At 42.2% G+C, this 22,533-nt stretch overlaps 2 protein-coding genes across 3 annotated transcripts in view; both read left to right on the top strand.

The window, feature by feature from the left end:
* The window catches only part of mical3a (microtubule associated monooxygenase, calponin and LIM domain containing 3a), a gene marked incomplete at its 5' end in the record, with an annotated part of 53,105 nt that extends 48,251 nt beyond the window's left edge, over window positions 1-4,854 (top strand). Inside the window, 3 exon segments of the mRNA XM_080842386.1 lie at window positions 878-977; window positions 1,866-1,939; window positions 2,280-4,854. Of these exon segments, the coding sequence (XP_080698512.1) occupies window positions 878-977; window positions 1,866-1,939; window positions 2,280-2,464 (359 nt within the window). The 3' untranslated portion in view covers window positions 2,465-4,854.
* A 489-nt stretch (window positions 4,855-5,343) lies between these two features.
* On the top strand, window positions 5,344-22,518 carry ttc38 (tetratricopeptide repeat domain 38). 2 transcript variants are annotated; one of them, XM_080841682.1, is made up of 14 exons: window positions 5,344-5,415; window positions 5,929-6,006; window positions 6,147-6,228; window positions 10,193-10,364; window positions 13,814-13,987; window positions 14,737-14,812; window positions 15,286-15,405; window positions 16,033-16,092; window positions 16,509-16,547; window positions 18,550-18,631; window positions 18,984-19,149; window positions 19,945-20,104; window positions 21,066-21,139; window positions 21,671-22,518. In XM_080841682.1, exons 1-14 carry the CDS (start codon window positions 5,386-5,388, stop codon window positions 21,756-21,758), a joined length of 1,401 nt encoding a protein of 466 aa, XP_080697808.1. In that variant the 5' UTR covers window positions 5,344-5,385; the 3' UTR covers window positions 21,759-22,518. The 2 variants fall into 2 exon arrangements, with proteins under 2 accessions (XP_080697808.1, XP_080697807.1); XM_080841681.1 differs by having other exon boundaries at window positions 16,488-16,547.
* Window positions 22,519-22,533: the final 15 nt, after the last annotated feature.

The following is a 22,533-nucleotide window of genomic DNA, read 5'->3' as shown; positions in this document are numbered from 1 at the left end:
CTCCTTGCGTGTCTGATTTGTCTTAAAGGGGGGCTGTGTTGAAAGCTACCAAACCCAACTAGCATGGACCCTACCAGCTTCTGCCAGAGCTGTGTAGATAGGCAGTCTCTAAGCTGTAGGTACGACAGTCCTGACGTGCATGAGCAAGGCAACATTTTGCCCAAGAGGATCAATAAATAAGGGACTTCAGAATGACAGTACAAGCTTGTGAACTGCAAATGGTGAAATTATTCCAGAATGTTGATATTTTAGCAACAATTTTCGCTGTAAGCCCAAAACAGTAGTAAGAGTAATGTCCAAGCTGGCTTTTATTTTTGGTTCTGTTTTGGGGTGCAGGTAGGAGTAATTTCAGGGACCTTTGGAGGTAGAGGCAAGTGTTTATGATAATTGGCCTTCAGGTGGAGACTGGGAAGTCGGGCAAACAGCTGTCTCCACTCGTGCTGGTTTCCAAACTTTTCTGAGTCCGAAATGCTGCTCTTCTCCTGCAGAACCGTAGAAAATAGAATCAGACCATTCAGAAGTGCAGATTGAGGGAAAAGCTTGACACACTGCGACAATCGTTGTTTTCCACCTATTCCTGTGCCCCCTGCCCTCAAACTCCAAAAAAACATAGAGGGGGTGGCAAAATAATTTGCACCAGATCTCCACGCCATCTTCTGTGGGTTCCAGGGGATAGCCGATCCCTGTGGTTGGCAAAGTCTTGCCCGATTCTCAACTGCCCTACCCATTCCGCCCAGCTCCCACTCCCCTGTCCATTCCCAGACCGCCATCCTGGCTTGGCTGTCATTGCATTGCCTGTGTTGGGTGTCTTTGTCACGTTGCCTGCTCTGTCAGTGTGCCTCCCTCTGATCCCCTCCAAATGCTGTGCCTGTTTCAGGAATGGGCAAAAAAGACGATCCGAAACTAATGCAAGAGTGGTTCAAACTGGTGCAGGAGAAGAACGCTCTGGTGCGCTACGAGTCCGAGCTCATGATCTTGTAAGTATCTGTTTGTCTAGTGGCATCCTTATTCACCATCTTCTTTTCTGGCTGAGGAATCAACACAATGCAGAATGCTGTTGGCTCTGTAGAGGGAGTTTTTTTATTATTATTCTCATCCTTCTCATGTAATGCTAATCTAATTTTAAAAAAATGCTAATTTAATTCACTGAAGCTTTGTCATGAAAATGTTTTATATGAATATGAATGTGTGAATACTTAAAGCAGCAGTAAAAAGTTTTACTCTAAAACTAGCGAGCTAACTACATAAAAGGTATGCAAAATCATTGCAAACACCAACAACTGCACAGCTGGCAGTGATAAAAGCTCGCTAGCATGTTTAGAACAATTTAAAGGTATTTTGAATAAGATCTTACAGAATTGTGTCTTTTTAACATAAGGACTTTCATTGCTACTGCAGTTTGCCAGGGCCAAATAAGTACTGCATAAATATTAATGGTCTCCAGAAACCCACAGTGAATTCACTCATACATTAATAATTAAAGTGTGATACAAGAGGTCAAATACAGATACAACATTGTGACAAATAGTATCACCATCCAATAATACATTGTCGTATTGGGAAAGCTCTGTTTATTATACTTCGACTCACATTCTATTTTATTTATATAGGGCTAAAACGGTAAAATTGTCTGAAGGTGCTTTACAGGGCCCAGGGCCTGAACCCCCCTGGAGGATGCACAATAGCTCCAGGGGCAAGAAACAAATTCCAAATTCCTGATGACAAACATCACATGGTATATACATGGTACAAAATGAATAGTGGAAAAGCAGGGGAGAGAGAGCATTCAAGTATTGTAGAATAGATTGTCCCGGTGCTTTACTACAAACAACACTTTTACTCAAATGTCCCTGATTTTTGTCTAGCGCTCGAGAGCTGGAGCTGGAGGATCGCCAAAGTCGCCTGCAGCAAGAGCTCAGGGAGCGAATGGCAGTGGATGGTAAGGGAACGCCATTCTATGCAAACGTGTGTTTGTGCGTAATATTACAGGAGTTTATGTTGTTGTTGTTAATACATAAAAAGGTATACACTCTCCTGAGTATAGCCAGCTTAAAAGGAATTATAACACTATAGTGAAGGGCTGTGTGCAGAAATACTGTTGTGATTTGGTTTTTCACTCAGTCTGAACAGCTCCAGTTGCCCGTTCTTGTATTTTTTTTCTGTCGGCACGGAAATTCTCACTCTGTTTTGCTGTTGGTCTCTCTCTCTCCCTCCCTCCCTCCCTCACTCTCTCGCTGTCTCTTTATTTCCCTCTTATTCTATCTCCCTCTCCCCCTCAGACCACTTAAAGAAGGAGGAGGAGTTGGCGGAGGAGAAGCGGATCCTAAACGAGATGCTGGAGGTGGTGGAGCAGCGGGACTCCCTGGTGGCTCTGCTGGAGGAGCAGCGGCTGCAGGAGAAGGAGGAGGACAAGGACCTGGAGTCTGTCATGCTGTCCAGAGGCTTCAACCTCAACTGGGCCTGAGTGACGGCAACCTGCATATCTCTCTGGCACGCACACTCACACACGCCACATGGCATCCATATGGCAACGAAGGCCTGGCTGTCAAAAAAACAGGACCAGGACTCGGTCCCCAGATGTATACAAAAACAGTTGAATGTGTGTGTACAGCTGTCGGGTCTGCTTTGGGAATGGTGGGTTCAAGATGTTTACAAACCCCCGGCTCCCCGTCCTGTGCTTAGCTGGGCAGGCCTGGACTTGAGCCTTCCTCAGCCCCCTCCCCTCCCCTCCCCTTCCCCAATCAGCCGCTCTCTTTCGCTCATGGAAACAGCTACTGGGAGTCCTGCCTCTCTGAAAGACTCTACACAGAGATGACATTTGAGGTTTTGCCTATGCTCTGTTTTTGATCCTTTTTAACTGTTTTTTATTATCATTTGTGAGAGACAAGGAAAGGGAAACATGAGTCCTGCTGAAGGCCATAGAATTACAAGATGTGTGTGTGCGTGTGTGTGTGTGTGTTTGTGTGTGTAAGCCAATCAGACTACACTGAAGCAGATTGTATTTTAGAATGTCCTGTTACAGATCTACATAGAATCATCACTTCTGGAATCGCTGAATAGTGGCACCTCTGTTGCTATGACTACTGACTGACAACAGGGGCAGCCTCGTGATTGGCCCATTTTCCCTTCTCCTCCGAAGCTCATCGTCACTGACGTCTATCAGGGGTCCAGGAGAGTTCCTCAGGACAAAGCACTGCAGACTCACCACCATGTCTTTGCGACCGGTATTTATCAGCAGTGCGTTCAATAGGACTTATGAATGGACCCTAGACTCTTGCCTTTGTGTGCTGAAGGTTTCTTTTTGTAGCATCAGTAAAGCCAACAGTGCTCAGAAAACCATCTGTAAGCCATCTCATATCAGAATAATGGAGGCTAGGAGCCTATGTTAGTGTATGTCAGTGTGTATGTCGGTGTGTGTGGGCACTCACTTATAGTTGCTCAGTCTATATGGTCTTTGGCTTCTCACAGATAGGCTCACATAATCTCAGCATTGAAAAAGTGTCAGGCCTCAGGTAGCCTGTCCACTGGCGTTTTATTGAGTTTTATTGAACATAGGGTTTTATGGAATACTGTCATGACGTGGCTTTTCAATACTGCTCAAAGCTCTCTTTTATTATGTTTCACCTTTTCTTATGTGTTTACAATCAGTCACGACATTTCATCAGAAAAAAAATGGCCCTTCGAGTCATGTAACTGTAAAACTGCTTTCTGGATGCTGGGTTGATATGAAGAAAGGACTGTACAATCATTACCACAGGTCTTGATGAAACACTAAAAAACACACACACACGAAAGAAAACACTTGTACTGGAGCTGTGTACTCAGAAGTACTTGTGGTCTTTGTATCTCCCAGAAAACATTTCATTCATTAGACAGTAGATTTTTCATCGTCGTGGAATGTACCCCCATACGGATCACTCAACAGGGTAGACAGCAGCTGACTGTTAAGACAGACCTGACCCTGACCAGTAGCAGATATCTAGCGTTTCCGGAAGTAACCGTTGTTACAGAGGGAGCGAGAATGAGAGAGAGTATTCAAAACGTTAGTACCTGGGTCATTTATACATGGTCGTTGCACAACGGCACTTTCTGGAAACGCATCCGAGCAGGGCGGGATCTGATCTGAAGTCATCGGCCGTGGCGGCTCTCCAGGGTTTCGCTGAGGGACTGCAGTCAGAGTGATGCTCTGCCAGTGGGTGCTGTGCTAACCATCTGTTCAGCTTTGGGAGAGTACAATGCCTTTTTATTAATACTTTTAAAGTTCTTGCTTCACATCATTTTTCCTCCTAATGTTTACCTCTTTCATTTGGAAAAAAGGTTTTTTCTTTTTTTTTTCTTGCAAGAATTTTTTTATTGAAATGTTTTTCACTTTATGTTGCATTTGATTTTGTTGCAGATTCACATGCCACTAATTGGGAGCTAGTTTAATGTTCTCAGCACTATATAAAGTAGTCACAGCTTCACGTACACATTCACTGAGCTTACAAGCAGCCTTTTCATTTTTATTCTGATATTATTTTTGCCAAACTGTAAATGTCAGCTTGGTCACCATTCTGCTGTATAGATTGGCACCCAGAGGTTTTTTTTTGTGTAAGTAAATGAAAGGATAAATACAGTAACTGTGAATGAAAGAGATCGTTACACAAGTTCATGGTTAGTTTTTAGATGGTTGTGTGAAATGTTTGACAGATTTTATTGATATTTATTAACATGTGTGCAAAAATGTATCATATGTAAAAAAATGAATCCTAATTTTTGAAAACCCTGTTTGTGGTTTCTCCTCTCACAGACATGTAAATGCTTCCTGTAGCTGATTTGCATATAGGATGTGTATGTAAAGGCAATAAATGCAGTTGTTATTCAAAAGAAAAGCATCCTGGCTCTTTTTGCTGGCATGATTTTTTATAAACTTTTGCCGGATGGAAGCAGGCTGGCAAGCACCCTTTAGTGTGTGTGTGTGTGTGTGTGTGTGTGTGTGTGTGTGTGTGTGTGTGTGTGTGTGTGTGTGTGTGTGTGTGTGTGTGTGTGTGTGTGTGTGGCGACTGGCGACACTGTTTGAGAGAGAGCGAGCGTTTATACGTGCCCACTAATTGTTCATATAAGTTTGAATTTTCTCCTCGTGTCACAACATAATTACATGTTATGTATTGAATCCTACATATCATCTGATGTTTCCCGGCGGATCATCAGATCTGCTGTCTAGGGGCAACCTTGTGATCTTTGGTAACTGATTTCTGAACACTTCGCGACTGGCTGGTACTCACTACTCAATAAAAACTCTGCTCCGGTTTGTCCTCCTATCGCGACATTTGGCCATGTTTTGAAGGCGGTGCCTATGGCGTTTTCAACTCGCAGGAAAGAGGAGAAAGGTTATTTGACAGAAAAATGATTGCTGCAAGTTTCCGTGACTGCCAGGTAAGTGTGTTACAAGTTTGTTACACTTCAGGGTAATGCAACTGAAAAAATTCTAACGTTTCACGTGTTGTTTAATTAAATGTTAGAAACTTAGTATAGTTTGACGACAAAGTAGGCTTCATGTCAACGTCAAAAATCGCAAAAAAAATCGATAACCCATAGCCTGTTCATAACATTCCCGACTTTAAGAATTCCTTGCAATAAAACTCAACACCTTTTCGGCGATCTTTTATGTATAAAATAAAACATTTTAACGTTGTCCTGTAATTCTGTTATCGATTTTGTGCAAGGAAGTAAACTTTGCTTGATTTCAATACTTGCATGAACTTTATACATTGTGGCAGTTGCAGTTTGCACACAGGGTACTGTAGTTAAGATGATCTTTGCTCTTTGAGGAACTTCGAAATAGGGGCACGAAACAGGAATAAAAGAGATTATTCCGGATGTGCTTTTACCATATGGTTTAGTGACAGTTTGCTACTGCTTACAATAAACTTCATTCTGATCTGACAGGCTTGGAAAGCCGAAGGTTTAACACTGTCCACCACCAGTAATGAGGCCTGCAAAATGTATGATGCGATTATTACACAGGTAGGTATGACAAAGGCTTGGCGACTCTTGGCTGCCTTTGCAGCAGCTCAATTTAGAACAATGAGACAGTTAATTGATCATGCCAATGTTGTCTAATTGTTTGTTAATTAATATGGCGATCCATGTTTGTGGTTTGACAGTATGTTAAGTGGCGCAATGATCCCACCCTGGGTGGTATCGAGGGATGCATCGCTGCGGTTCAGGCTGCCGATCCAAATTTCGGTAGGTGAATAACAGGGTAGGACAGTGTGAAACATGCATACAATGTGTCAGTTGACGTTGAGAACGTTTGAGTAATATTGAAATAACTTGTTCTCTGTCACCTAAACCACTTGAAATAGTTTCCTTAGTACACTGTCTCATGAATTATTCACAATATATCACTTAATTTACACCCTCAGTCACTGAACAAAATAACAGACAGGATTAACAAAACACTAATTGGCAGAGTTGTGGACTCGAGTCAAATGACTTGAACTCGAGTCAGACTCGAGTCATGAATTTGATGACTTTAGACTCGACTTGACTAAATCTTAAAAGACTTGCAACTCGACTTGGACTTTAACATCAGTGACTTGTGACTTCACTTGGACTTCACCCTTTTGACTTGAAAAGACTTGCTACTTTCCTCGAACCTGAAGATTAAAATGTATGTTTACACGACACTGACCGCTCTATCTCCCTTTGCACCTGTGTGCGGCACGACATCCAATCAAATTAGATCCACGTTGTTTCTATATGATACATACATACATGACACCAGGGCTGGACTGGGGACATTTTTCAGGCCGGGCATTTTTAACCAAGAGCAGGCCACCACCAAGTATTGACGGGGAAAAATGTAAGCGCGCTGTGTGACAGCGTGGGTTTTTTCCACAACTGCTTTTGACATGCCTTTTTGTCACACCATGAGTACCCCTTCACTCATGCAGTGACTATGCTGCACACATTCGTTAATTTATCCACATACCCCCTGCAGTTTGCTTGCGCACCTCAGGTGGTTTGTACCACTTACCCCTTGTTGGGAATCACTGCCTTAAACGATCAATGTGCACTAGGAGACACAAACATTTTAACACTATGAGAAGCATTATGAAAAGTTCTCCCAAAATACTGTTATGTAGGCTTATCAAAAGTATGATCTTTTGACCGTAGGTCACATTCATTTTTAGACATGTCATTTCTTTCAACCTTGTTACTTAAATTTAAGTTAAGGAATTATATTAAAAAATATGAATTAACTTAATCTGATCCACTATGATTGTTTCAAGTCAGCGTATTATTTTACCTCATCACAAAAGCAGCCTTTTCATCAGATCGCTCTTCTCGGCTACCCTGTCAATGATGACATCTGTACAGTGGCGTAACGTGGTTACGACGGGCCCCGGTGCACGGTATTTTGACGGCCCTATAGTTACTTTGGCGTTCCCTATTACGCTAAATAAAGGTGTTTGTAATCAATATGATTGTGACAGGTGTGTACACAAAGAACGAAATCTTGTTTAACTCGTTAGAAATGGTCAGAAAGTAGCCTAGATAGCACTGTTTGCGATAACCCTGATCTTAAAAATGACATACGTCCCACATAACGTAATTAACTAATTTATAGAGAGGAACAGCAAACATATATTAACAATATTTACAAGAAGAAGTTTCAATAGGATATTTAAATTGTGTATACAAGCAACGCAGACACGATGAAACTAACTAAATTATTAAACACAGACACACACGTTCTGTTTTCCATCCTCCTGGCCATGGTGCGGTCACGGATGGCCCGACACCTCTCACACTCAAAGTCCTCTTGCTCTTTGAAAGTAGACAGGACAGTGACAAATGTATTAGAAACATGGATAGCGACGCGCTCCGACTCGCGGTAACGTAAACACAGGGTCAAAGTGTGCTAAAGCGTTCTTAAAACACGGATGACAAGCGACACACCTGCTTCACCCACATCTGAAAAACACATAATAAAACGGGTGCTCCACTGCGACTTGTTGAAGGGGGCATGGCAGCCCATCAAATACCCTTGCACAGTACAAGTTGTACTACTCACCTATTTGAATGGCATTCGACGAGCCTTAATAAAAATAATCTAATTTAGGTAGCTTTGCCACCTTCTCCTGCAGCTCTTTTCTCTCTTGCCTTTTCTTACTGCCACTTTTGTGTTTATAAGACATTGTCAACAGACTCGTGTAGCCTTCACAATAGGGTATAGCAGTCTTGCTCCTTTGCTATTGACAGTTAGCAGCCTTAATGTCACTCTGTTACCTTTCTCGCGAGACGAATATTTAAATTATCTGGTCCATTAACAGTGTTAAACTAACAGTGTTACCCAGAAATCCCCATTGCAAATCTGAAACTCTGAATGACAAAATACCAAAGAAAATAACTTATTCGTTTCATTGAATCGTTTTTCTTTATTGTTTCTTCAGTGTATGTATGTTAATCATGTGCTGTTGTTCTGAATTGCTACTATTTTTTTGCAAAAATAATACCCACCATGACGAAGATACGTACGGTATTATAGGAGTATAAATAGTTGTCGAGACACTAAACTCCTTAACTAAAGAGGTTATCGCTGAAAACTTTAGCTAGAGTACCTGAAGGCCAGGGCCCGCGGGCAGATCCACCTGTTTAACTTGAATTGACGTTAATGTGGCCTACATTGAAGTTAACGTGGCCTGCTACGTTAGACGCGAGTTTGGCATGAATAAAAAAAATAATAAAAGGCTTCAGGCCACCGGGCAAATGCCCGCCATGCCCTATGCCCAGTCCAGCGGTGCTTGAGACTTGTCGGCCTTGACTTGTGACTTGACTCGGGACTTGCCTGTCTTGACTCGGGACTTGACTCGGGACTTGACAGCAAAGACTTGAGACTAACTTGTGACTTGCAAAACAATGACTTGGTCCCACCACTGCTAATTGGGCACATGTATTGTGGGAAAAAACGGTGGCAATGTTGACCTAGAATCACGAGGGATGAAAATCACAGGTAGTGTCTTCAAAGCTGAATAGTATTTCTACCACTGCACAAATACTGATGGAAGAGGCAAACCTAGAAAGTGCCTCCTCTGGCCATCTCATATCTGCCTCTCATATCACCCCAGAGCACTCCCCCAATTTCTTCTCCCATAGGTTTCAGTCCCACTATATAAGGAGGAAGAAGATTGGAAAGTCCATACAGTAGCTGCATAGGATGGCTTGTGTTACCCTCTCCTGTCAAACCTGCTCTCTGTCTGAGTAATGACTTTAGAGCCAGACTATGGTGCATCAGTCAGTTCGCACCTGCCAGCTCTCTGTTGGAAGGCATTCACAGCTTTTACACAGCTATGGTTATTTGTAAACATTTACTTCAAGCTTTGTTTAGTTTAAAATACATTGGCACACATTCAGTATACATACTGCTTCTCGTTTTGTCACCCATACGTCTTTAGTCTTTTTTACACCTAGATTCCTTCAGGTATGAACGGGGACTTTGAACTCATCACCCTGGGCTGACATTAAGCAGCAAAGGTACTTAACGAAGATTCAGGAGGGCTAGCTGGAGCATTAGCAATAAAAGCACAATGATGTTCTGTGTGGGACCTGGCTTAAGGCCCATATGTTTTGATCTCATCATAACGGCTCTGACTTCACCCCAGTGGCCTCTCAGTTTGTCAGTGCACTGACTTTCTGTCCTAGTCCGTAGAATCTAAGCAGGTAGTAGCTGACAGGAGAGTAACTGGCACAATCTGTAGTAGTCTAAAGAATCTAAGTAAGAAGTAGTTGACAGGAGGGTAACTGGCACAATCTGTACTGGTCTAAAAAAAAAACGAGCAGGTAGAAGTTGACGTGAGGGTAACTGGCACAATCTGTAGTTGTCTATAGAATCCAAGCAGGTAGTAATTGGCAGGAGGGTAACTGGCACATTAAGCAGGTAGTTGTTGAAGGGAGGGTAACTGGTCAGGCCAGATCTAGATCTATTTTCAGAGTCAACAACCTTCTGGTTAAAGAACAGCCATAGATCATAGCTGTGGTGTGTGGGTCTTGTGTTTCTGATATCATTGTATGTGACTGAAGGTGTAAATACTGTGTGACTATATCTCTGGATGGAGCACTTGTCTTGTAATCTTAATTTTTATTGTCTGCTTATAAAAGTGACTTAAAGGTACCATAACCCATATACTCTCTGCTTATCTTAAAGTGATGGGACATGTGATTGGTACGGGCCTGGAGTTGGTCGGTATGGCATCATCAGTTGAGCAAAATGAGCGGTTGGCCAGTGCGGTGAGGCGGACGGTGGAGCTGGCCAAGACCCAGGAGATCACACCCCGAGAGAGCCAGCATGTCCGAGCCATGGAGCTGCTCTCCAGAGGGTAAGACAACAGGGTAACAGCACTGTCAAGTAGAGAGGAGGGGGATTGGGTTACAGATAGGTGAAGAGATAATATTTATCATTTTAATTATTGTCATTTAAATATCACCTTTCACGATCACAAGGTTAATTTACTTAAGCAAGAGACAGAAAATATCAAACAGACCTGAGAACTAAAACAACACTCTGAGGAAAGAGGAGAGGAGCAACCGTAAGAGAACACAAGGGACAACAGATAGATAACACCTGTAGTGTGATTGCATAGTTAGGGTTCACAACACAAGTCATTTGAGTAGCACTAAGGGAAGAGCCGAGTTCTGAGGCGAGTATTGATCTCCTGTCTCGTCTTACAACTTCACTTTCAAGCTTGCAGTGAGAACATGGCTGTGTCTAGATGAAACAGATTAAACGATTTTCCATGGTGTAGGACAGGGAGGCAGGGCTATTCCTTTGAAGGTGAGATGGTGCGTAGGGGCAATTGATGCTGTTAAACTTGACACGCTTCCAAACGCTACTTGTTATAAGGTTGTGACACTATACTGCAACCTTTTTTTTATCCAACCCTTCCTCATAGCCAGTTAAAAAGTCAGAAGACACTCTATTTAGGATTGAATAGTGTCATACATTATGGTATCACACATTGTTTATACCCCTTTAGGTTACAGTGTACATTTACATTTAGTCATTTAGTAATTTTGTCCGAGGCGTCAAGCTAAGAGCAATAGAGACCTAGTGTAACAATAAATACTACTTGACATAAGAAATATGAAATAAAAAAGTGCAGAAATAACTGCTGTAAGTGCAAGGTATGCACTAGTCGAAGTGCCAATTAGGAAGGGAGATGCTCCCTGAAGAGTTGGGTCTAAAAAAGCTTCTTAAAGGTAGAAAGGGATGCCCCTGCTCTGATAATGCTAGGCAGTTCGTTCCACCAACGTGGAACTACAAATGATAATAGTCTGGATTGCCGTACTTGCAAAGACGGCAGTGCCAAATGACACTCACTAGATGGGCGCAGCATCCTGGGTGGAACATTTGCCCTTACAAGAGCATTTAGGTAAGTGGGAGCAGAACCAGCAATAACTCTGTAGGCAAGCATAAGTTACTTGATCTTAATGCAAGCAGCTACAGGCAGCCAATGGAGCTCAATGAGTAGCGGGGTGACGTGTGCGCTCTTTGGTTGGTTGAACACCAGACGCTCCACCGCGTTCTGGATCATCTGTAGGGTTTCACCACGCATGCTGGCAGGCCCGTTAGGAGGGCGTGTAAGAATCTTGCTTAAAGTGTGGAATTTGGTGAGGGTGGTTATTTATTTGATTGTGTTTGGTATATCTAAACTTGCATAGCAGCTTGTGATAGGATATGAAAGTACAAACCTTGTTACCAATGGGCATACCTTTGTTTGACGCCATTCACTACCAACATTTGAGCAAGTACCCTAAGTCAAGGGCTCTAGCAAAGTGGCAAAATCACACCTGGCCCTGTTTGTCTAGGACTGATGTAAATCACACACTCCTGTGGAGGAGACTGGCTTTACTCCAGCCAATTACATAAGTTATACATGCCGTCAAAGATGACTGTGTGAGACTTTGGTATGAAGTGTAGAATTTGTCGGGAATGTTTGGCACCTTGTAATGCTGCATGAAATAGGAAACTGTCACATTTTTTTCCAAACCTACGCTTGGAGCATAACTTCAGCCTTTGAGCCTTATTACAGCACTAGAAGCTCATGAAGACCCAACTCCACCTAACTGGCACCTTGGCTTAACTTGCACTTAAGCAGTAACAGTCCCGCACTCCTTTTTCTTTCTATGTTGTTTTCTATTTCTTGAGAAAAAAAAGCAGTATTTATTGTTACACCAGGTTTTTATTGCTCTTAGCTTGACTATTCTCTCCCTTGTATGTTGCTTTGGACAAAAGTGTCTGCTAAATTACTAAATATAATGTAAAATATTCTAGTTTCAAACCGTGTGGTCCAGAAGTGTACTCCAGCAAAGTGGCGAAATCACGCATAGTCCTGTGAGAGCAGGACAGAAGTAGCATATGCCGTCTCCTTTGGAGGAGATGGTCCTAACCTCACGCTCACCTCACAGCGCTCCTCATCCCACAGGCCATTGAAGCATTAAATGAGGGAAACAGCTGTGGCTCAGGGCCAGAAACGGCTGTAATGAAGTGCACCGTTTCATTAGTGCAAACGGTGGAGATGTAGAAAGACTAAACATGAACTCTGTGCAGTGGCATAAACAGCAGCGTGGACAGTAATCTCTGATCTGGTCATTTTTTTAATTTGCTACAACGCAATGGTGTTGGTCATATTGAATATTTGACCTCTCATGATGACTATTGAGCTGCTCTGTGATGCAAAAGAAAATCAAATAATGCTTAGGTCAGCATGAAGATGTTTTCATCATTGGTTTATGGTGCCTCATTCAATTTCTGCAATAGCTTGCCTAGTGTTTTTTTTTTTCTCAGAGCATGATAACACCTCTAGGCTACATTTCGCAAAGACCTTTGGGAACTTATAGACCACCCATTGTACATTCTCAGGCTTTCTGCTTCTGCATCACCATTAATGAGATCATGTGGTGTCCATGTGATCAGATAATAAAGCCCTTCTTAAACCAACAGTTCAGAGTTCAAGGCCATGACGTGTAAGGCTGAGACTAATTACGTTTGATTGTTGTTATTTGTGGGACGGAATTAACATGTAGTGTTCTTTTTCCGATTCCATGTGCAAGTTCAATGAAAGTGTCATGACCACGGTGTCATCATATTGATTTGTTGGTGCTTGACTAACTTCAGTCCTTTTTCATCTGTACTTAAGTGCGATATTTATTGCTGGAATAAAATCATATTGTTTTTGTCAGAAATTGTGAGAGAGCGCAGTAATGACAAACGTTACTAATTGGATACCTTTGGGGGAATGTGTTCTCTCGACAAAAATAGACTGTACAGACTAATCCCCCAGGCAGCGTTAGAAAGTGGAAGATGACGACATGTTTGTACTCTTGCTTCGGGCATTTTGCTTTGAATGGTGTGCCGAAGCAGCCCATAAAAATATCATACATAATGCAAACTGCACTGACTTAAATCGTTTTTATTTTGAAATTGCCATTATGCGTCTTTCTCATACAACATTCTCACTCACTCTGTGAACCATTAAATGGGAGCAGTTCCTTTTCCATACAGAGAACTGAATAATGGCATAATTGATTCTTTTGTGCTGAAAGAGTTTCGTCACAACTGGAGTCTATGAAGCTGCAGTTACTTCTGCAGTATATTCATACTTAAAAAAAAGATGATAGAAATTATTTCATTTTACATCAGTACAATACATTAACTACATTTAGCACAGTTAATTACAACAAAAGTGGATAAATGTCTGTTCGTAATGCCCTGCTTTTTAGTCCGAAATGGCAGTAATTATTTTTAATGTGACCCCCTGTGTTTCAGAGCTCTGTCCAAAGCCTGTGATGTGTGGGAGGAGATTCTTGTGGAGCACCCTACTGACCTGTTGGCCCTCAAGTTTGCCCATGATGGCTTCTTCTACCTGGGCTACCAGACTCAGATGAGAGACTCGGTGGCCAGAGTGATGCCCTACTACAAGCCACACACGCCCCTGTCCAGGTACTGTAAGCAGCACTGTAATTCAGTGGCTTGTTTTACTAAAATAATGTTGCATTGTAATGTTGCATTGTGTTTATGTTTTATGGAAAGTTTTTTTTTGGACTGCATGACCCGTATGAAAGGTATTTTTTTTTATTTAACGCAGCAGGAAGTAGCTTTGGTCTTAAACTAGCGAACTTACAATCTAAAAGACAGATAAAAACCTTGCAAAAAAACTGGTGTCCTTTGGCGATATAGTTGGCAATATATGTAGCAAGCAACTTTATATGTTGCAAGTAATGCTCAGTTCAGTTTTCTATTTACAGTGTACTTGGCTTCTGTGCCTGTGCGGAGGGGTTAAAAGAACACCAACATCGTAGACAAGCTGATCGATGGAATGGGCTGTTAGCCACCACTTTAAATTCACTTTATAATTTGCACTTAGGCTTTAAGCTGTTTGAATCTTCAGAGAGAGAGAGAGAGAGAGAGAGAGCAGACCGTTTTTGTATTCCTGTGTTGTTTACCACAGTGTGCCAGCTTACTAATAAAAGCAGCAATGTGGAAAGTCTCACAGGTCAGAGACATGGGAGTGTGGGAAACCTGAGCGTTTCTTGCACTTGTTCCCTAGTATGTCTGCTTTACTATGACACCGTTAAGGCATGTTGTGTGTGTGTGTGTGTATGTGTGTGTGAGTCCCCTCTCCTTCAGCTCAGCCTTGGTATGTTGCTGCCACTGAATTGATTGCTCTCATCATATCTTTGTTTCCTCAGTTATCTGAAAGGCCTCTACTCTTTTGGCCTTCTCGAGACTCACTTCTACGACCAGGCTGAAAAAGTGGCAAAAGAAGTAAGATTCCTTCCTTTTAACTTCTCCTCAAAGCTGAATGAAACTAGAGAGCCGTGGATAGGTGGACGAATGAACGTATGAAGCTGTGATCAAGGCTTTTTTTTTATTACAGAAGAAATTAAGACAACGACCACTTTTGCTACTCAGTCTTCGTTTTAGTATCCAAAGTGAGTTCATTAAATTAGACACTGAAACACTGAAATCTATCTGTATGTATGAATGAATGTGTAACTGAATGTATGAAAAGTTAAAAGCACAAGTGGATTCATTAATATTGTAGGGCTCTGTCACATGCATGTTAGGCTTCTCTGTACTGGTGTAAGTGGGGAAGGTGTCTGAAGATCTAGAGCCTCCTCTATCTTAGTGAAGTGTAGAGCATTTTGAGTGTTCTCCGACTAGCCAAGGGCTCTGTGAGTGAGTGGTCTGTGAAGCATTCAACAACTCTGAGTGATTGTGCCGTTGGCCTTTGCCAGGGGCTGGCCTTGACGCCCGACGATGCCTGGTGTGTGCACTCCGTGGCACACGTCCATGAGATGAAGGCCGAGGTGGACAAGGGGCTCAAGTTCATGGAGTCCACTGAAAAGGACTGGGAGGTCAGTGTGCAGTGAGGTCGCCGGGACCGTCAGACTCCTATACATAATACATTACACTGCACATAGGCCAATGCACAGGACAGAACACATGAGACATTTTAATGCCAGCTCATTCACAAAGAGTGTCTGTGTGCGTTTAAATGTGTGTGTGTGCGTGTGCGTGTGCGTGTGCGTATGTGTCTGTATGTTTGTGTGTGTAATGTAATGCAATGCAATGCAATGCAATCTCAGAGAATATATGTCAGAGGTTTGGAACCTTGGAACAGCCATTGAGGGCTTTGTCTGAGCTTTATCTGAGCAGAGTACATGCTATTTGTTGAACAAAGTGAAAGACTAATCACACTCATTTTTTTAATGTCAAATCTGTTTTTCCTGTGGGGAAAGATAAACAAAACAAAACCAAAGAATCACTGTCACCATGTCCAGATCTTAGAACTCAACATGTTTACACCAGCAATGAGAATAAGTACTTTTGTTTTGTGGTGGGAGGTTTTGATCCAATTCTGTCCCCTGATATTATGCTCTGTAAAAGCCTCTGTAGGCCAATGCCTCATTATTCACTCATTCCTTCTCAGACTAGCAGATGAATAAATGAATATTCCCTCTGATTGTACTCCCTCTCTCCAGGGATGTGATATGCTTGCCTGCCATAATTACTGGCACTGGGCGCTCTTTTTCATTGAAAAGGTGAGTAAACCAAATCAAACAAAATCAGGAGTTTGCATGTGAGCGTACAGTATATTTGGCGGTGTAAGTGTGTGCACCTGTGTACATGGGTGTGTGTTTTCTGTGCGTGTGTGTGTGTGTGTGCCCATATGTTCTCACGAAGACTTGTTAGTGTGTTTGCTCACAGCAGATAACCACAACCACTTAATCTCCCAGCCCGTTCAAAAAGTGCACTTCAGGAATTATTTATCTCTTGAGTAACTCTGCCTGCACTCCCCCCCTCCTCATATTTTTACCACTTAGAAAGTCGATTTCCCGCACTTTTTCTGTCTCTTCCCTCCCCCAGACCCTCTTCTCTTTCTCTATCTAACTTTTGAATTATTCAAAGGCAGCATTATTTGCCTGAGGATGTTCAGTTCTTCTTGTTGGCTCTGCAGGGGGACTACGAAGCAGCCCTGAAGATCTACGACTGCCAGGTTAGTGCCCCCGCTGCCAGCCTGTGATGCAATGTTATGCTGCCGTTAGATAACACCGCTGTAATCTCAGAGTAAAAAAAAAAAACAGTTGCCGCTTGCCGTAGACATGCTCTGGGGAGGAGGGGGTATAAAAGCAATCATGTGTCAGAGACAACCGTGGTGAGGGCTGGGGTGGAGTCTGTGCATGTATGGAGTGCCGTCTGTTTCAGACGTACATGCAGTATTCACAGCATGAGTTCTGAATTTTGTTCCCCTAGAGGGAGTTCTCCTCCTGTTCTCTCACAACATGTCACCTTTTGCGTGAGGAAACGGGGAAGTGTGACATGGCTGGCTTTCTTTAATGTGGAGAAAGTATGGCAGTAGGGCCTTTTGTGAATTGAAAAGCACACAGCAACGTATTTTTTTGTATCATGGCTACCGCTAACCAAGGCATGCCATTTGGACTGTCCCAGGTCAAGATGTGTTGTCTTAAGGCACTGCGGCTAGTGGGATGAGAGATGCAGCAGAACGGAAGCAAACTGCAACGGGAGCATTCCAGCATGGTTCAGTGAAATGACTGCCTTTTAAGTCTTTGGATGATTGTTAAAAATAGAAAAGTGATGGCATGGCTCAGTAGTGCGATTGCTCAATCACACAGCATTGCAAAGCCATCACACTGATCCTCTTCTTAAGTTTTATTTTTATTCCACCCGTTTTATGGCGCCCCGCTTCTGCTCCGAGCAGCTCTGAGATATCAACACCGCTCCAACTCTGACACTTCTGTCCTCATCCCTCTTGTTAGAATGGTTGCACTCCCCCCTGACACTCTTCTGTTATCGTCATTTTTCATCTCTCTTTTTCCTATTTAAAGGAATAGTAAGTGGACTGAATTTATAAAGCGCTTTTCTACTCAAAGAGCACTCAAAGCGCTTTACATGTTAATGTCCTAGACATCTACCCATTCATACACAGACGGCTTCTTCTACTTCCTGAACCACTGTCACCCCATGTGTTACCATTAATTCAGCCATGCCATGAGGTTTACATGTTTGGTTGCTTATCAGAGATTTTCCTGAACTTTACATGACATTTTATGAAAGCGCTTTAAATTAAAGTGTTTTGCCCTCTACATTTTTATTTCAACCATGTTATTAAATTGGCATATTTGGCTGTTATCAGAGATTTTCCAGTATGCTACATTTCATGGCAATTCAGTACTGGTGGTGTAGCATCATAGCCTTAAAAGACGGAAACTTAGGTTTGATTCAAACTTTTTAATGCTCATCAGCTGTCATTTTCAAATCAATTATGATACCACCATCAATTTACCTACTTTGTAGATTTGTCTGGGTGACGGCTGAACTGAACAGCAGTTTATATCTTCCCTATCAGTTAATACTTTCTTCTTATGAATCCAGTAATTCCTAATAAATATTTTCTTGAAGTATTTTCCTCACTTAAACATTTGAATCACATTGTCTCTTTAGTCATTTCATTTCAGTACGTTTTCTCTGTTATTTCGAAATGTGGCTGATGATTTTTCATATCAAGAAGGATATCTGCTTTAACCACTCATAGGTAGTACCAATGATTGGTCATGATGAATCATGTATCATATGGTCTGTATCATTTGTGAAGGATTTATCATCTACCTTAATCTGGATCTCAAAGGTTTCAGTATTTTATTTATGTTTAATATAAGCAGACCAGTAAAATGTTCTTAGTAAATTCATTTAATTTTAATTATTTTAGGGGGATTGAATACTTTTGCAAGCCACTGTAAATTACATACTTTTTATTTGCTTCTTATTCACTCTGCTTTTGTGTGCTAGTAAGGTGTATCTTTGTAGTCTAAACATAGATGTGTATGGGTATGCTAATGTGTGCCAGTAAGACATATCTTTATAGCCTCAAACCAAACTTTGCAGAGAGGCTATTCACGAGCCTTTGACCGAGTGTGATGTGAGACAGACAGGGCTTCTGTTGGAGTAGTTTTGGACCCCAGTGTGTGCTGTTCCCTCAGGTCTCCCGACGTTGTGTGGCCTCAGGTGCCATGTTGGACACAGTGGATGCCTGCTCTATCCTCTACAGGCTGGAGATGGAGGGTAAGATCTCTCTCTCTCTCTCTCTCATATACATTCACTTCTCTCTCTATGTCTCTCATACACACACAGACACACACTCACACACATCCCTCAATTTATAAAGAATATATTAGTATGTAAAGTGTGTGGCTTTGCACTCTCTCTCTCTCTCCATCTCTCTCATATACACACACACACACACATCACTTACCGTAAGTATATGACCTTTCTCTCTCTCAATTTTGAAAGTATATATAAGTTTATGAAGTGTGTGTCCTTGCTTGTGTGTGTGTGCATGTGTGCGTGTGTGTGTGTGTGTGTGTGTGTGTGTGTGTGTGTCTGTGTGTGTGTGTGTGTGCCTGTCTGCTGTAAGGTGTAAGTGTTAAAGATCGCTGGCGTGAGAAGCTGCAGGTGATTGAGCCTCACTGTGAAGATCACACGCTCCTTTTTAATGACCTGCACTTCCTCATGGTGTCTCTTGGGGGCGCTTCCACTGACTGCACCCACCGTCTGCTGGAGAGCCTGAGGGAACGAGCACGGTGAGACCCACACAAACACACACACACACACACACACACACTTCCTTACTCTCATGCACAATTTTGCACAAGACCACAAAAACATGCACACATACCTACTCTAATGACCTCTCTCTAACACACTTTTATGCAGATTTATTCTTTGACATACATGCATATTTGACAAATTAATTTAAACTCAAACTATCCCATACATGCTAGGGATTATGCATGCAGTCACACTCACACAGTATTATGCAAAAAACATGGAAACATTATGCAACTGGATGATTTAAAGTTTAGGAAAGTAGAAAAATATGCCTAGGGGTAGACATGCATTCATGCAAACACACACCTTCTCAAGCAGCCTCTCCACATATACACACATACACACACTCTCATTATGCAGCAAAAGTGTGTACTCCTATGTGAGGATGCAGTGTGCATGCTGTCTTTTTTGAAGGTCTGTCCTTTCAGGCTCTGTAGTATTCTTAAGTGGGTCATGAACACAGGAAAGAACACTGGAAAGAACTTAAAGCGCAAGAGAGGGTCATGTTGCAGAGTATTACATAACATGTGTATTCCCCCAATGAGCCACTCTAGAGTGCAAGAAGCTGTCCACATTATCAGCACATTGTCTGACATTCCTTTAGTAAGCCAAGAGCATTCAAAAACGAAGTAGTTGCCAAGTCCCCTTGGAGATAGCAGCATTAATGCAGGTGTGTATGTGTGTGTCTGTGTTTGTCTGTTAGCTAGAACAAATCTTTAAATCTTTGCCTCCCATCACTGCTCTGTGCTGTCCTACTGTGGACCCAGAGACCCAGAGGAGAACCACCAGTACCAGCTGGCGGGGAGTCTGGGGCTGCCCATGTGCCAGGCGCTGGTGGAGTACGACCAGGGCAACTATGGCCGTGTGGTGGAGCTCTTGCAGCCACTGCGCTACCGCTTCAGTGACATAGGGGGCAGCGATGCACAGGTGAGCAATACACTCGTTAGAGACAGGAAGTGAAGCAGGTGCCACAGAGAACCATACTGGCCTTGTGATGACAAGGTCATGACGGAAGGAGACTCTTGTCATGGCATGAGGCTGCGGCTCCTTGTGTTCTTCATCTGCATCATTAGGACTGGATAGATGTAGTGTTTAGAGTTCAAAATTCTTGACAACAGGAGGGGCATGTTCATGTGTCTAAGCATGAGTGTGCATGAATAGCAGGAACTATGGCCAAATATACTTTGCCACCCTCTGCTCTTATGAGTGGGAGAAGCTCTGTGTTGGACATCATCGCTGTGCTTTAGCATTGCTAACATTTGTATTACATTATATCTGTGCTGTAGTGTGTAGAGTACACACCTTAGAGTGTCTGCTAAATTACTAAATGAAATTGTAGCAAGTAATATCAAGCAGAGCAGAAACGGATATAAAATTTAAGTTTAAAGAATGAAAGTTGCTTTTATGTGCATTTTATACAGCAGACATTAGAAACCTTTATCAGCTCTGCTTTATAACTAGTGTTGATGTGAATACGTGGAGGCTCCTCTTTTTTCGAACTGCCGTTCCTCTATCCTAGGAGACTAATGCTAATGAAGAGATTCAGAAAGCCAGACATTAGTGCTCCAGGGTTAGACAGCTTTGACTGTGAGGAAGGATGTCTGTACTGGAGTTCTCCTTGCCTCTTTGAATGTCTGTACAGATTGAAGGAATAATTGAAGTGCTAACAGCCATTTCTTTGGACTTAATTAGCGCTGTTCTAAAGCTGTAAACTAGTTCACCCAGTGCCTCCTCAGAGACAGAGAAGCTGAGACCATGGACAGCCATCAGAGAGACAGGCTTTTATAATGAGGTCAAGAAAACATAAAACATTCATGCCACACACATTAATACCAAACACACACAGAGACGCACTCATAGTCATTAGCTCTAATATTTGTACTTGCAGAGAGATGTATTCAACCAGCTGCTCATTCATGGTGCCATCAAATCGGAGGATAAACTCCATCAGAAGTATGCCCGGTAAGAGTGAAATAATTCTGCCACCAGCCAAAACAAGGTGCTCAGTAAAACAGCCTTTCCACAAACAACTTGTTATGTTATCCATGTTAAGTAAATAGCATTTGACTCTCCAGAAGATCTGACCCTGACAGGACTGTACCTTATCCATAAACTGACCCCAGATCAGTTCCTTTGTAGTTCCTTTGTAAGACCTATCGCCAAGGGCTTTTCACATACCTTAAAGTCTTAGATACAGGTAGGCAATTAAATGTCTAGACAGCTGGTAATTTTGAACTGAATGTGGTGAGGAAAAAAAGATTGAATAAGAGTGTGCTAGCCAACTCCGCTAGCAGCTGGTGCTGATGTAACTCTTACGAATCAGAGCTGGGTTCATTAAGTCACCACCATCATCAGGACACTATTATGGGAGTCCTCTGAAAGAAGGGCCTTGGATCTTTGTTTGTGATTGTGGCTGTGTGAATCTATTTCATTTTGTAACCTGTAACTCAGCTGCTGTTATTCACTACATGTTACCCATATTGTCCCATGTAGGTCTCTACTGGTGGAGCGGAATGCTTTACGGCCAGGTTCCCCCATGACTGACCGAATGATGCAGAAGTTTGCCGCCCTGCATGTGTAACTTGTGAAGCCCTGGTCTTCATAGCGGGTCTTTTATCCCAAGCACTCACTCAAACTCTTGCCATACTGCTTCAAAAAGCCTGTCTAATGTCCTGTATATCTTACGAAGAAGGGTTTGGGTCCAAAACCTCCATACATTCAAGTACATTATCAACTTGCAATAGTGGTTCAGCCCACAATAATGGATCTGCCCATCTTATCTGACATAAGATAGTATTAATTCTATTTACCAACCTAGCAGGTTGTTAAATGATAGTAAAATTGATGAAATGTCAAGTGTATTTGAGAGGAATGATCTTATAATGTGAAGAGGAAACAAATGTATGTAGATCTGACAACCTGCACATTCAACTACAGCCAAATTAAGCTAATCATATATCTTTGTGAAATTGAGCCACCTATCTTATATTTTGGGCGTTTAACTGGAATGTGAACTTTTTGAATACTCTAATGACTTTGGTCATTGTTATAACCTTAATAGCACAGCTAATCTAAGAAGCAGCTTCATCAAAATCTCATCTGAAAGACTAACACCATTTTCTTCAGAAATGTCATCAAAGTGTGAATTATGGTGCACTTGTAAGAAGGAGATAATTAAATGGGAATATAGCGTACTTCACACATTGCATAGGCTGACGTCTATCCATCTAAGCAGTGATTGAAGTACAGAGAGACTTTTTTTTTTTGGAAAGTTGAAAATATTTGATTACCAAGTGAACATCACTGACAAAAAAAACCTGTGGAAAATGTTTCAATATAAAATTGTGTCAAATATT

The sequence above is a fragment of the Sprattus sprattus genome, assembly GCF_963457725.1.
Source record: "Sprattus sprattus genome assembly, chromosome: 7".
In the NCBI taxonomy this organism is placed as follows: domain Eukaryota; kingdom Metazoa; phylum Chordata; class Actinopteri; order Clupeiformes; family Clupeidae; genus Sprattus; species Sprattus sprattus.
Note: the sequence above shows the minus strand (reverse complement) of the source record. Positions and strands in the feature narration are given on the sequence as shown.